The sequence below is a fragment of the Engystomops pustulosus genome, chromosome 8 (assembly GCF_040894005.1).
Source record: "Engystomops pustulosus chromosome 8, aEngPut4.maternal, whole genome shotgun sequence".
Classification (NCBI taxonomy): domain Eukaryota; kingdom Metazoa; phylum Chordata; class Amphibia; order Anura; family Leptodactylidae; genus Engystomops; species Engystomops pustulosus.
The window spans coordinates 21,531,176-21,544,455 of NC_092418.1; the positions used below are offsets into that span (position 1 = coordinate 21,531,176).

The window sequence follows — 13,280 nt, forward strand, 5'->3', positions numbered from 1 at the left end:
TGTGGTGGCATCATCCAGAAAATCATCTCTGAAGTGAGATGTAAATTACTTGTATAAAGTCAAGAAGGGGAGATTTTAACACTGAAGTCAAGCTCCCTCTTTCTCAGAAAGCCCCTTCACTGTAATTGATGGTCCTCCATCCAGAGACATCACTAACCAGGTCTCCCGATGTCTGATGCATGATGTCAATCACAGAGGAGGAGGCGTGCAAAGCTCAGAGCGTTCAGAGCTTGACTTCAATATAAAATTCTCCGCCTCCTTGACTTTATACAACCAATTTAAAGCTAACTACAAAGTTAATTTTGTGAATGATGCCACTACCATGGGCCATGAAATAAAACAAAAGGTGTTACAATGCTTAAGAATGTACTGGTTTATTAGGCCAGTTGCTGATGACAGGTTCCCTTTAAAGTCGTTGAGGGACCAGTTTGTAGGGATCCAGCTGACCACAGGAATCCTGAGTTGGATTGCACTTGATAGAGTTAGAAGAATGGCTTCTCTTGACTTGAGAGAGGACATTCAAATGTTTGATTTTACATATTTAAAGATATATATTGAATATCTCACAAACTAAATGTTAATTTTATCATCCTTGGATAGGTTTATCATGGAGATTAACTACAATGTGTCAAACAATATTTGGAACTAAACAATGATACAAATCTCTCTTGTTACAATGTATCATGCTGGAGTCCCATTTACTTTGCTTACAGAGGATTGCTCATGCAAATACCAAACCCCAAGCTGTAAGAAATATTAGATAAAGATCTGGTTTAATCTGCATGGCATTGTACACTGCATTAGTCACATGATCATCACTTGCTCCTTAGTGACAGACTACAAATTGCCACCTTAGTAAGTGTCAATGGATGCTAATACAGGAGTAGATTGTAGTCCTTCCCTTCAACTAACAAAATGCATGCAGAAAATCTCCGAGAGGATGAGACTTAGCTTTACCTAGTTACCAAGATGCAGGAAACTGAGAAATAAACGATGAAAGAATAATGATACTTTGCAGTCATCCTTGTAAAATATATGAGTGTATAGAACTAGAAGGACACATAAACATTCGTGTGACATTCAATGACACCAATAAAAGTTAAAGAAAGGGTGGAGGAAGGGAACTTATAAAGGAACCATCAGAAGGAAAGTGTATAATTCCTGACATTGGGAGAATCTTAAAGGGGACCGGTCACTATAATCCAATGCGAACATCTATTAAATGGCTTCTTCTCAATCAAGGAGAGATGTATATGGTATACATAGTGGCACGTCTCCAGATGGCTTATGTGACAGACCTCATGGAATTTGGTAATGAATTAAAAGTATCTGCTGTGTTGTGTAGTGGATATCATTTTTAGATATTAAAGGTATTGTTGGTGTTATGTTGTTAAGGTCAATAAAAAAGGGCAGTGCAAATGGATGAAATGGATGAATACATTGACAACTGAGTGTTACCATTCCCATTCTCTGTTCTATAGGGGATTGTACCTGTGCAGGTGTAAGAGTGTGCAGAATAATAGTAGATAAGGTTGAAATAAGACGCAGGTCCATTAAGTCCAACCTATAAACTTACAGTGTGGATCCAGAGTAGGCGAACACCCCATAAGCCTGTTGCCAATTGGCCAACAGCACTGTACAGAGTTAGAAGGAAATATGTGACAGAATTGTTATTTCATGGGGAATACAGATGTGTCACGACTATTAATCCATATTTTAAGATTTTCCTACTTATTTTAGATTTTAACTTTTTTATAGCTTAGGTCATGAAAACTGAATTGTGTGCAGTCATTAAGGCTCCTACATGTAAGTCTACAGAGGAAGTGACTAAGTATTCATGGAAAAGTATGTACAAATATCACCGTAAACAAAGCCTAGAGAGCTCCTGTATTATTCTAAAACTATGGGTACGACACCCAGTCCTGCTTCCTGGCACTTATCATACCTGTGAGCGGCAGTCACTTATACACATGACAGGATTAGGTAATCACATCACAACAACAGTCCTCAGATATTAATCATTGTTGATCGGCGTAGCTGTCCCCAAACACCCCCCAAGGCAGTTCTGTGGTGCGGGGCGCGCCTATAGATGACAATGCACTTGCAGACAGATAGATATCACTAATATGACAGGTGACACATTATTTTTGTTGTTGTTATGACAACCCTAATTATTGCTGAAATCTCAGTAGCATTGCTCCACCACTGCTATTTACGCCCAAATACGTAATGACAACCAATGTTGTTACGTCATTAGAAGTTATAGAGGGATAAGGCAGCAATGTTTAATCTGTCAATCTCCATCATCCCCCTTCTGTCTATAAATAGTATGCCTGTATATGTACATTATATGTCCTTCTGTCTATAAATAGTATTCCTGTATATGTACATTATATGTCCTTCTGTCTATAAATAGTATTCCTGTATATGTACATTATATGTCCTTCTGTCTATAAATAGTATTCCTGTATATGTACATTATTAGGTCCTTACAAAGTTATTTCCAGCTTCTTACATAAAAATAGACATTAGAGCTTAAAGATGAGTTGAAGGGTAAGTCTGTCTGTTTATGGGAAGTGAAAGGGTAATGGTGTATCCATAGGAAATCATTGAAAACCCTATGTAGGTCTTCTCAATGATTGGGAGGGACATGCAAGTAACCAGGGAATGTCCCATTATGGGACCCCTTACAGCTTCATACCATAACACTCTTTCTTCCCAATAAGAATAGCCCTGACTCATTGCTTGTTGGACAGACTGGGGCATGGCCACATGGTCTTTTCTCCATTTCCACATGGGATATGCTTAGTCAGAGCTGTGCCATTTCTTCTTAGGAGCCCCTAAAAGTCATAAACTAGAACTATAATAGTTTCCAAAAGTTAATTGATATACTCTGGGGGTACCAAAAGACACCAGTGACCGACGAGATCCAAGAGCTGCGCTCACTTTATGCAAGAAGACAATACTTCAGGGGAGGAACCGCCCCAAAATTAGAGGTTGCATTTGTGATTGGACCTCAACTCTGCAATGAACTTAATTTCCCAGCCAAATAATATACAGGAATCAGGAATGGCGTAACTTGATGCTGATGGGGCCCAGTGCAAAGGCTGTGCCTCCGACTATAATGTTTGTTTTATTAGTATTAGTTTTCTTATATGGGAAAGTGACACCTTATGGGCCCCCTAAACCTCTTGGGCCCAGTTGCGACCCCACCCTCTGCACCCCCCTGTTACGCCCCTGACAGGAATTCAAGTGTGTATTTCAATAAGGCATCATGATTTATGAATGGTCTTCATAGCAGTCACCATCAGAAGGCTGTCCGTATTGACAGAGGTCTCCTCTTTTCCCTGGCAGGGAACTTTGCTGGGGAGACACTTTCTAGGTAATGGCTAAAGTTAAGTGAATTCCACCCTAAGTCAATAGAAGTGGAATCAATAAAAGTGACCTCTCAGGAATTACATAGATGTCTGTAGTCGATAAAAGGTGGTAAAACATATAAATGGCTAACAGACAGTAGGATTTCTATGGGGTCAGACGGCTTGAGACAAGACATTTAGGTATATATTGCAGCACAGCAGGGCAAAGAAGCACCCCAATAGAGCAAAAGCAAGTCTTTTCACAGAAAATCAAGTATTGTCCAGGCTTCAGTGCTGGGGCGATTATGATGATGTAGGGACCAACAAAGGGGATTAGAAGGGGTTCTGGTTCATGATGTTGTAGCTAGACAATGGAGACTCCATTTATGCTATAAAATATACATAACAGATGAAAGTCTCATTTATTTTCTGCTGAACTGAGAAATTACAGGTTCTGTTAGATTCCAAGTGTAGGTCACAGAGGGACATTACACTGTGTGAAGAGGCCCAGAGGGTGGGGAGGGGACATTTTGTAGATGGGGAGGCCACTGGGAACTTTATACTATGGCTGAGTGGGTAGCACTTCTGCCTTGCAGCGCTGGAGTCCTGGGTTCTTGTCCCACCCAGGTCAACATCTGCAAAGAGTTTGTATGTTCTCTCCATGTTTGTGTGGGTTTCCTCTGGGTACTCCGGTTTTCTCCCACACTCCAAAACATACTGGTAGGTTGTTTAGATTGTGGGCCCCATGGGAACAGGGACCAATTTGTCATGCTTTGTGCAGCGCTGTGTAATATGTGGGCGCTCTATAAATAAAGAATTATTATTATTACTATGTGGGGGGCCTCTGAGGAAGCATAACATGGGCACTATACTCTGTTAGGGTCACAAAAGGGCATTATCTAGTATTAGCGGCAATAAGGAAGGGTTATGACTAAGCTAAAACTGTAGGTACTATTATTGTATTAGTCCAAAAAATAACTGGAATGGGTGGCGATCACAGGGGATTGCTTGGAGTTAGGGTCATAGCCTCACATTTGTAAATTTGAGGGTATTTGCTTACATTGAAAATGCGGTTCACATTTACATGAAAAATGAAATTAAATTAAAAATTAAGAGAGTAAATATGAAAGTATATATTGCAACCACATTGAAAACTACAATAAAATTGGTTTTTTAAATCACTCTCAACAGCACAGCATAAGGAGATATAGGGGTTATCTCCTTATACAAATTTTATGACCTTGTACACAGATGATCAGGTATGGTAAATATGCAATGGCAGACCTCCAGAGACCCCATGGACTCATGGTGAAGTCCATAATACAAGGGCTGATTTATAGCAATATTCTGGGATTCATTTTTGGATCAATATCATAAAGATCGAGGTCTTCCCAAGTCCAGAGATTCCCCAAAAAATGGAAACCTTCTGGAATAATCAGAAAAGTTGTTCTTCCCAGCTCCTGTTTGCACTAGGCTCTCAGTGATTCCTGTGTGACTTGGGACAGTCATGTCACTAATAAGGGGCTAGAGCTAGACCATCATGTTTCATGCCCAAAAATGTTGGAGGTTCCCAAATCCCTTGTATACTGCACATGTGTAACCACATGTTTGGGACCCTGTATCTCTTGATCATTAAGGTCCCAGTGGTCACATTCCCAATTATTTTTCTATCCCTTTTGTTAATAAAGGACCATAGAAACGCTGTTTTAGTGTATATATTGTCCAACACAAATAATACTGCAATGTAACTGAACAAAAGGTCTATAATAAACGACACAAGGACTTCTAGTTATTTTAATGGATTTTTCTTTTACTATTTTACGGGGGGAAAACAATGATCTGTCATTTAGCATCAATTTTAAATATAAGGACATTATCTCGTTTTAGAACACCGCAGTGTTTCCCAAAAATGTAAGTTCTAAATAAAGTTCTGCTTAAATTGAATCAGGAAAGAAAAAAAAAAATATCTGTTTGAGCGCGACGGAATCGAGGCTTGGATGTAGCCACGCCCCGTCTCTGCTACGGTAGCCGGAATGGATATGATTTGTGCCTTTTCGGCTCCCGTTGCTACCGGTGTTTGGTTCCTGTAAACCAGGGGGAAACGGTAATAGAGAGAGAGCGTGGTCCGGGGCGGGAGGAGAACGAGGAGGCTCCAGGGCAGAGCGATAACAAGACATATAGATAAGGTTATTTAGGGGGCAGCTATAACATATCATTATCCCTACACTGATGAATGTAATAATATGCAGGACACATTATAAGGCTTTGGGAGGAATTAGTCTGGGACATAGTAAAAGTTGTGGACTATATTTCCCATGATGCTGCCTGACAGTGTATGCTGAGACTTGTAGTACTACTCAGGATGGATTCTAAATGGTTTTCTTAAAGGCACAACATCTGTTTTCTCCCTGCAGGGTCATGATGAGTGACATCCGCCATTCTCTGCTGCGGCGTGACGCTCTCAGCGCAGCCAAGGAGGTTCTCTACCACCTGGACATCTACTTCAGCAGCCAGCTGCAGAACGCCCCCGTGCCCATGGTGGAGAAGGGGCCCATCGAGTTACTGGAAGAGTTTGTGTTCCAGATTCCCAGGGATCGAGGATCCCACAATAAGGTGACTGCAGCTCGTAGTAGTCTCTGATCAGTCGTTACAGTGTATCAGCGTGATAGTATTAGTTTCTACTTGACCATTTACTTGTGCAGTGATGCGTCACACACCATGTGATGAAATGTGACCGTGCAGGATTACTGTCATTTGTAAGGCACTTGTAAACATGTTATTCCTTCCTCAGCTATGAGAAAACAATGTAAGTGCCACAGATCCCTGGCAAGTGCACCAATTTTCACCTGTTAATTCCCCACCCCACCCACTTGCCATTTTCTATAATAATAATATTCTTTATATAGTGCACACATATTACGCAGCGCTGCACAGAGCTTGACAGATCAGTCCCTGTCCCCAATGGGGCTCACAATCTAATCGACCTACCAGTATGTTTTTGGAATGTGGGAGGAAACCCATGTACACACAGACAGAACATACACACTTTTTGCAGATGTTGACCCTGGTACTTGATCCCCAGCGCTGCAAGGCTGTAATGCTAACCATTAAACTGCCATGCTGCCCCAATTTCTATGTTTGACAGCCTCTTCCCATTATGGTGTTTACACTTTTGATGTCAAACAAGGAGAAGGTGATGTCCATGGTACACATGCAGCGTTCTGGGCACAGTGGCACTGGTTGCTATGTTTTATTCTGTTGCTTTTAACCTGTATAGTGCAATGGATGGAAGCAGCAGAAGTACCATCCAGACCATATGTTATAGAAGTGGCTACTAACCCGACTCATAACTGTACAGACCCTTAGAACTGTTTATTAACTATGACCTCCTGCTTTATCTTCCTTCAGCGACTCACTGCCATGCAAGAGCTGCAGCTGCTGGAGATACTTTGCAACTACTTCCAAGACCAAACCAAGGAGGCAGTGCGTCAGGTCATCTTCTCCTCGCTGTTCAGCCCACAGGGCAATAAGGCAGATGAGCAGCGTATGGTTCTTTTGGGAAAGCTGACATCCATGGCGGTGGCTGTGTGCCGGGTGCCAGTGCTCGAGTGTGCTGCATCGTGGCTCCAGGTACATATCAGTTATGAAGAGTAAATGACTTATGCCCTTTAACATGTAATCTCCTTGATACACGATGCAGGATATTTTCTTCTCTAAACAATGTAGACACACATGGTAACTTACAGCTGGAGTTTTACATGCTCACAGCTTCCAATAACTCTGACTTATGTCTGTAAATAATAACAGGGAAAGTTTTCTACATTGTAAATTGGCTAACAATTCTGTCTATCCCTGCAGCGCACTCCTGCCGTGTATTGTGTACGACTGGCCAAGGCTTTGGTGGGAGATTATTGTGGATTAGTTCCAGGCTCTATCCAAACCCTTAAGCAGATTTTTAATGTCAGCCCCCGTTTTTGTTGCCAGTTCATCACTGCAGTTGCGGCGCTGTATGACATGTCCACAGGTAAGAGAATTTACTGGGGTTAATTAATAATCCTGTACAAAATGATGAGTAAAACTTCTGAACCCATTGTCTTGTCTTCAATCTTTCAGAGGAGCTCATCCCCCCTCACGACCTCCTGGAAATGATTGTATCATGGATTTTCGAAGACCCTCGTCTCATTCTCATCACCTTCCTTAACACCCCTATCACTGCCAACCTTCCCATTGGTTATTTGGAAGTCTCGCCATTGATGGGTTTGGTGAGGTGGTGTGTTATAGCCCCCCTGGCCTACAGGCGCAAGCAAAAGGCTGCAGGTGGTGTGCCTATTGTGGAAGACCAGAACCTTTACTCTAAGCTCCATTTGAGTGTCCTGCAAGGCCTCATGGTCCTTCAGACTCACCTGACGGAGAAAAGTTTATATGGGCGCCTGGCACTTATCCTGTTTGAGCAGCTCGTACCTCTGGTGGAAGAACTGGGGCAACTCTGTGAGGAGCTTAACCCACTGAATGCTGAACAAGAGATGGAGTTGGCATTAGATCGATTGGCACAAGCTTTGCAAGTCTCTATGGCGACAGGAGCATTACTTTGCACTCGGGGTAAGTTTTGAATAAGCCATTGGCTTGACATGAGGGTGTTAGAGTGACACCACTGCCGCTGGTTGCTGTTTCCTCGATAATGATGCCACCAGCCACATGTGGAATCCGGCTTTACGGGTTGGATAATCAGTAGATAATTGGATGTGACTGTGATATGACTCTGTACTATCATCTGCAGTTGATATCAGTACAAATAATTTACATGTCATTACATTTGTTTGTTGCACTATTTTTAGTGTCCACACTACTGTATAGGGTCCAACTTTACCGTGTGACTGATATCCAGTACTTTGAACTTTAATTTGAGATGGGGACCATGTGGGGGAGATATCAGTCACGCGGTGAAGTTGGACCCTATCCAGTACATGTGGACTAGTTGCCCCACATCTTCTACCGTATCAGACTGTATACAGTGGAACTATCAAAAAACAAATTGACATGTAAAGTCTACGTATCATAAAAACTATGATGCTTTGAGTTTGGATCAGACCTGTCTGGGGAATACGGCCCATACGCAGACCACGCAAACACTGATGCTTACCGGAAATTGAGGTGTTTAAAGGGATTTTTTCCATCCTATGGACTGATGATATATATTGCTTTGTGATATATAGGTGTCTTACCTGTGACATCTAATATCATTGATTTTGAAGATGAACACTGTGTGGGCCCTTCATTGTCAGAGATGCTATTACAGTAGATTGGGAAAAACTCTTCAAGATTCAAAAACTTGACATCAAATCTTAACATTTTCATTACTTTTCTTCCCTTGCAGATGATCTGAGAACCCTCTGTGCAAGACTTCCCCATAACAAGTGAGTGCCTTATAGTGTCCTATTGTAGATTACACCACTGCTGCCACCTCGCATCTTGGCTGTTAACTCCTGGTCCCTACAGACTAATGAAAATGTCAGATTAGCTATTTAGCTGTGTATTTGGGCCGTAATACCTGTTATTGAAATGAAGCCAGCAGCATGTCATTCTTTCTGTTTACTCTGTCTGTGAAGTGAACATTGATGCTTATTTGACCCCCAATTATTTTCTTCTCTTTCCAGCCTAATGCAGTTGGTGGTGTCCGGTCCAGTACAGCCGCAGCCTGCTCATCCGACTCTGACCCCTGCATATTACCCTCACATACATACGCCACCCTTGGGCTATCCCACACTCCCCGCTCATGCTGCATTACCTGCACATACAGCCCTGCCCACCCATGCTGCATTACCCACCCATGCTGCTATTCCTCCGCACACAGCCCTCCCTGCACATACTGCTCTACCTGGTCACGCAGCATTGTCTGCTCATGCCACACTCCCTGCACATCCTGCCTTACCCACCCACGCTGCACTGCCCACACACCCCGCATTACCAGGACACCCTGTGCAGACATTTATGCCTGGCATGACCTTTCCCTTTCGGCCAATGCGTTGATTGCATATAGAATATTACACATATGGACTCATTGTCACCGAGGAGACACGTACATGGAGTTGCTTCAAGGATGAGCCAAGACAACAACATGGCATCACGCAAAGAGCGGGTCCAGGCTGCTGTGTTCCAGTATGCCAGGGTGCAGATACTGTGCCATAACTTAGAGTACATTCTCACTATTTGGACCATAAGGAGAGGGTCAATATTATTCATAATTTGTATATAGAAGAGAAAAGGACGAGAGCCTCAATCTCTCAGAGCAGTGGTTTGCTGTCCCTTCAGGGCATGATGGGAGTTGTAGTTCCACAACAGCTGGGAAGCCAAAGGTTGCAGACCACTGCACTAGAGTAAGCATTTGCTCCAGTGACATCCCCACAGTATACAGTTTCCCTGGTATCAGAATACAGGCTAAATAAAAGAAATACCATCTATAACGGAGTAACTTATGGTTCTCTTCTCTCCCTGATTTGCTTTTGTCTGTGGTTCAATAACAGAACCTCAGACTGCAACAAAAACTGCATGTGTGATCTAAGCCTTATAGTGGCCCACCGATGGTCTGGTATAACATTGCACCCTGCTACCTTCCTCCTGGTTTGGTTTTCTATACACTGTTTTGGTTGTATTGGAGCCGACCTAGAACAGTGCACACCAGTGAGGCGGGGACTGGAGTACATGCTGCAACTTAAAGGGCATCTACCACCAGGATGTAGGACCATATGCAAATCAGACTGAGGGGCTCCAAACTACAATGGTGTTGATGGAGCCTGGAGCCCCTCATTTGCATACAATCTTTCATCCTGGTGGTAGATGTCTCTTAAGATCTGATTTCTGTTCCTTTGTTTTCTGGAAATAAAGCAATAAAATTTTATCTGGAGACATCTCCTTCCCTCCCTTTTCTTAGTCAAGATTTGTCTTTCGTAGGATTGAAACAAATCTATTACAGCCCCTTAGGAAGCGGAAGATGCTCTTTACAGTAACACCCCAGAGACGACAAACAGTATAAATAATGGGGCTTCTTGTATGTATCAAATATGCAAAAAAAATTGTGTTCCAAAATGATGTTGAACCACCTTTAATTTGTCATAAAGCTGGTTGATCAAGACTTAAAAGATGATGGCCACTTATACTTACCCTGTTAAAGTTTCCTATAAGACCCCAATAAGGTCACCCATGTTCCTGTTGACCGCTGAAGGTCATGCAACCCCTGTACAACTTCCTGTGATGTGTCCTGCTGGCTTACAGGACATTGAGAGGCCATGTAAACGTTACTGTATGCTCTCCTCCATCATAATAAGGCTACATGCAGACTGCACGGTGGGCAACAGCAGCACGCGGGGAGAGGAGGAGGGGGTGAGCGCTGCTGGATGCCATAGGGATGTATGGCGCACAGCGCCGTAATACGGGAAAAGATAGGACATGTCCTATCTTTTTCCCGGGTATGGTGCCGCACGTGTGCTGCACCGTACCGCTCCCATGGGGCACCGTGCGCCCACTGCCGTCTATGGGTGATGTATATCGGCCGTATATATATATGTCCCCCTTGCAGCAGTGTGAATGTAGCCTTAGACTGTAACCTCTGAGCTCAAACCTCCTCCCCCCATACACATCGCAAACCAGAAGGACACAGGAAGGCGCAAGTCCTGCTGTGTGGGGATGCGGGGTGTTGCATGACCCACGAATCGAAGCGGGTCAGACTAAGGCCTCATGCACTCACTGCACTGCAATGAGGGGAATTTCCTCCCTTTATGGCTGGGTGCAGATGGGAGGAGTAACCATGCATAGTAGAAGTCAATGGGGTAGCTGCAGTTTTTTCTCACAGTCGTGTGAATGAGGTCTAAGTATACTGTAATACAATTATACTTCTATTGAAGTCTTCTCCCCTTGGGTTAACACTGAACATTTCTGACTAGTAATTTTTATTTTAGTCCTCTTAGATTTTATGGATTGAGACCCAGCTGCTGTGAATTACGACTTCCACCTTCCCTCTCCATAGACTTCTATGTACTCTGACCTTAGTATCTGTCTTGCTAGCAGGAGGGAACTCAGCAGATGTTATAGTGAAAAGATGATTAGAGTCCAAGTAAATGGAGAAAGAGGTCCCCTATGCTAATAAGTTCATTCACTTGAGCGAAAATTTCCAGACTAGTTAATAACACAGTATAGAAATACATATTAGCCATGAGCATAATACTGGAATTTACAAAAAATAATGTGGTGGAGCTGATAAGAAAAAGAATATGAAGATCAATGGTAATAACCTACACAAAATATGTCTTTAAAAGAAATCTTCCATAATACCAATAGTGTGTGGATCTGGAAAGCATTCTGATGAGACAACTGCACCCACAGCTGATAGAATATGATACAAAAGCAACAGTGCCTCTTCTGTCCTCAGGATGGGTCTGGTATTGCAGCTCTGTTTAGGAGACCCAGGAAGATCTTGAAAGACCTCCACCAATTTAGAAATGGTCATCATGCAGGTGGCTTCATGTTCAAGGCAGTAATAATGTAGTAATGCCAGAAAGTTATATTATTTCTATAAAATAGAGCCCCCTGTAAACCTAACACCCAGTCTTCAGTAAGAAGCCTACAGTCCCATATAAAAGGAATTACTTCTGTCCCCTAAAATAGTGTGATATGTATCCATTTTGTCATTTAACATGCAGTCCCATGTAAAACACATCCATTGTATCCCCTAACATACAGTCCCATGTAAGAGGCATCCCTCCTGTTTCCCTACAATACTTTCTCGAGTAAGAGGCATCTCTTATGTCCCCTAAAAAGTCTCATGTAAGAGGAATCATTCATGTTCCCCAAACATTTACCCCCCCATGTAAAAGGCATTCTTACTGTCCTCTAACATACAGTCCCATGTAAAAGGCATCCCTTCCGTCCCCTAACATACAATCCCATGTAAAAGGCATCCCTTCTGTCCCCTAACATACAGTCCCATGTAAAAGGCATCCCTTCTGTCCCCTAACATACAGTCCCATGTAAAAGGCATCCCTTCTGTCCTCTAACATACAGTCCCATGTAAGAGGCATCCCTTCTGTCCTCTAACATACAGTCCCATGTAAGAGGCATCCCTTCTGTCCTCTAACATACAGTCCCATGTAAGAGGCATCCCTTCTGTCCCCTAACATACAGTCCCATGTAAGAGGCATCCCTTCTGTCCTCTAACATACAGTCCCATGTAAGAGGCATCCCTTCTGTCCTGTAACATACAGTCCCATGTAAAAGGCACCGCTTCCGTCCTCTAACATACAGTCCCATGTAAGAGGCATCCCTTCTGTCCTCTAACATACAGTCCCATGTAAGAGGCATCCCTTCTGTCCTCTAACATACAGTCCCATGTAAGAGGCATCCCTTCTGTCCTCTGACATACAGTCCCATGTAAGAGGCATCCCTTCTGTCCTCTAACATACAGTCCCATGTAAAACACATCCCTTCTATCCCCTAACATACAGTCCCATGTAAAACACATCCCTTCTATCCCCTAACATACAGTCCCATGTAAGAGGCATCCCTTCTGTCCTCTAACATACAGTCCCATGTAAGAGGCATCCCTTCTGTCCTGTAACATACAGTCCCATGTAAGAGGCATCCCTTCTGTCCTCTAACATACAGTCCCATGTAAGAGGCATCCCTTCTGTCCCCTAACATACAGTCCCATGTAAGAGGCATCCCTTCTGTCCTCTAACATACAGTCCCATGTAAGAGGCATCCCTTCTGTCCTGTAACATACAGTCCCATGTAAAAGGCACCCCTTCCGTCCTCTAACATACGGTCCCATGTAAGAGGCATCCCTTCTGTCCTCTAACATACAGTCCCATGTAAGAGGCATCCCTTCTGTCCTCTAACATACAGTCCCATGTAAGAGGCATCCCTTCTGTCCTC

The 13,280-nt window shown here is 43.1% G+C and overlaps 1 protein-coding gene across 2 annotated transcripts; it reads left to right on the forward strand.

The window, feature by feature from the left end:
* The first annotated feature begins 5,337 nt into the window (after positions 1-5,337).
* On the forward strand, positions 5,338-10,255 carry INTS15 (integrator complex subunit 15). 2 transcript variants are annotated; one of them, XM_072120189.1, is made up of 7 exons: positions 5,338-5,460; positions 5,771-5,969; positions 6,765-6,986; positions 7,215-7,380; positions 7,470-7,955; positions 8,731-8,770; positions 9,011-10,255. In XM_072120189.1, exons 2-7 carry the CDS (start codon positions 5,775-5,777, stop codon positions 9,381-9,383), a joined length of 1,482 nt encoding a protein of 493 aa, XP_071976290.1. In that variant the 5' UTR covers positions 5,338-5,460; positions 5,771-5,774; the 3' UTR covers positions 9,384-10,255. The 2 variants fall into 2 exon arrangements, with proteins under 2 accessions (XP_071976290.1, XP_071976289.1); XM_072120188.1 differs by having other exon boundaries at positions 5,346-5,542.
* The last annotated feature ends 3,025 nt before the right edge of the window (positions 10,256-13,280 follow it).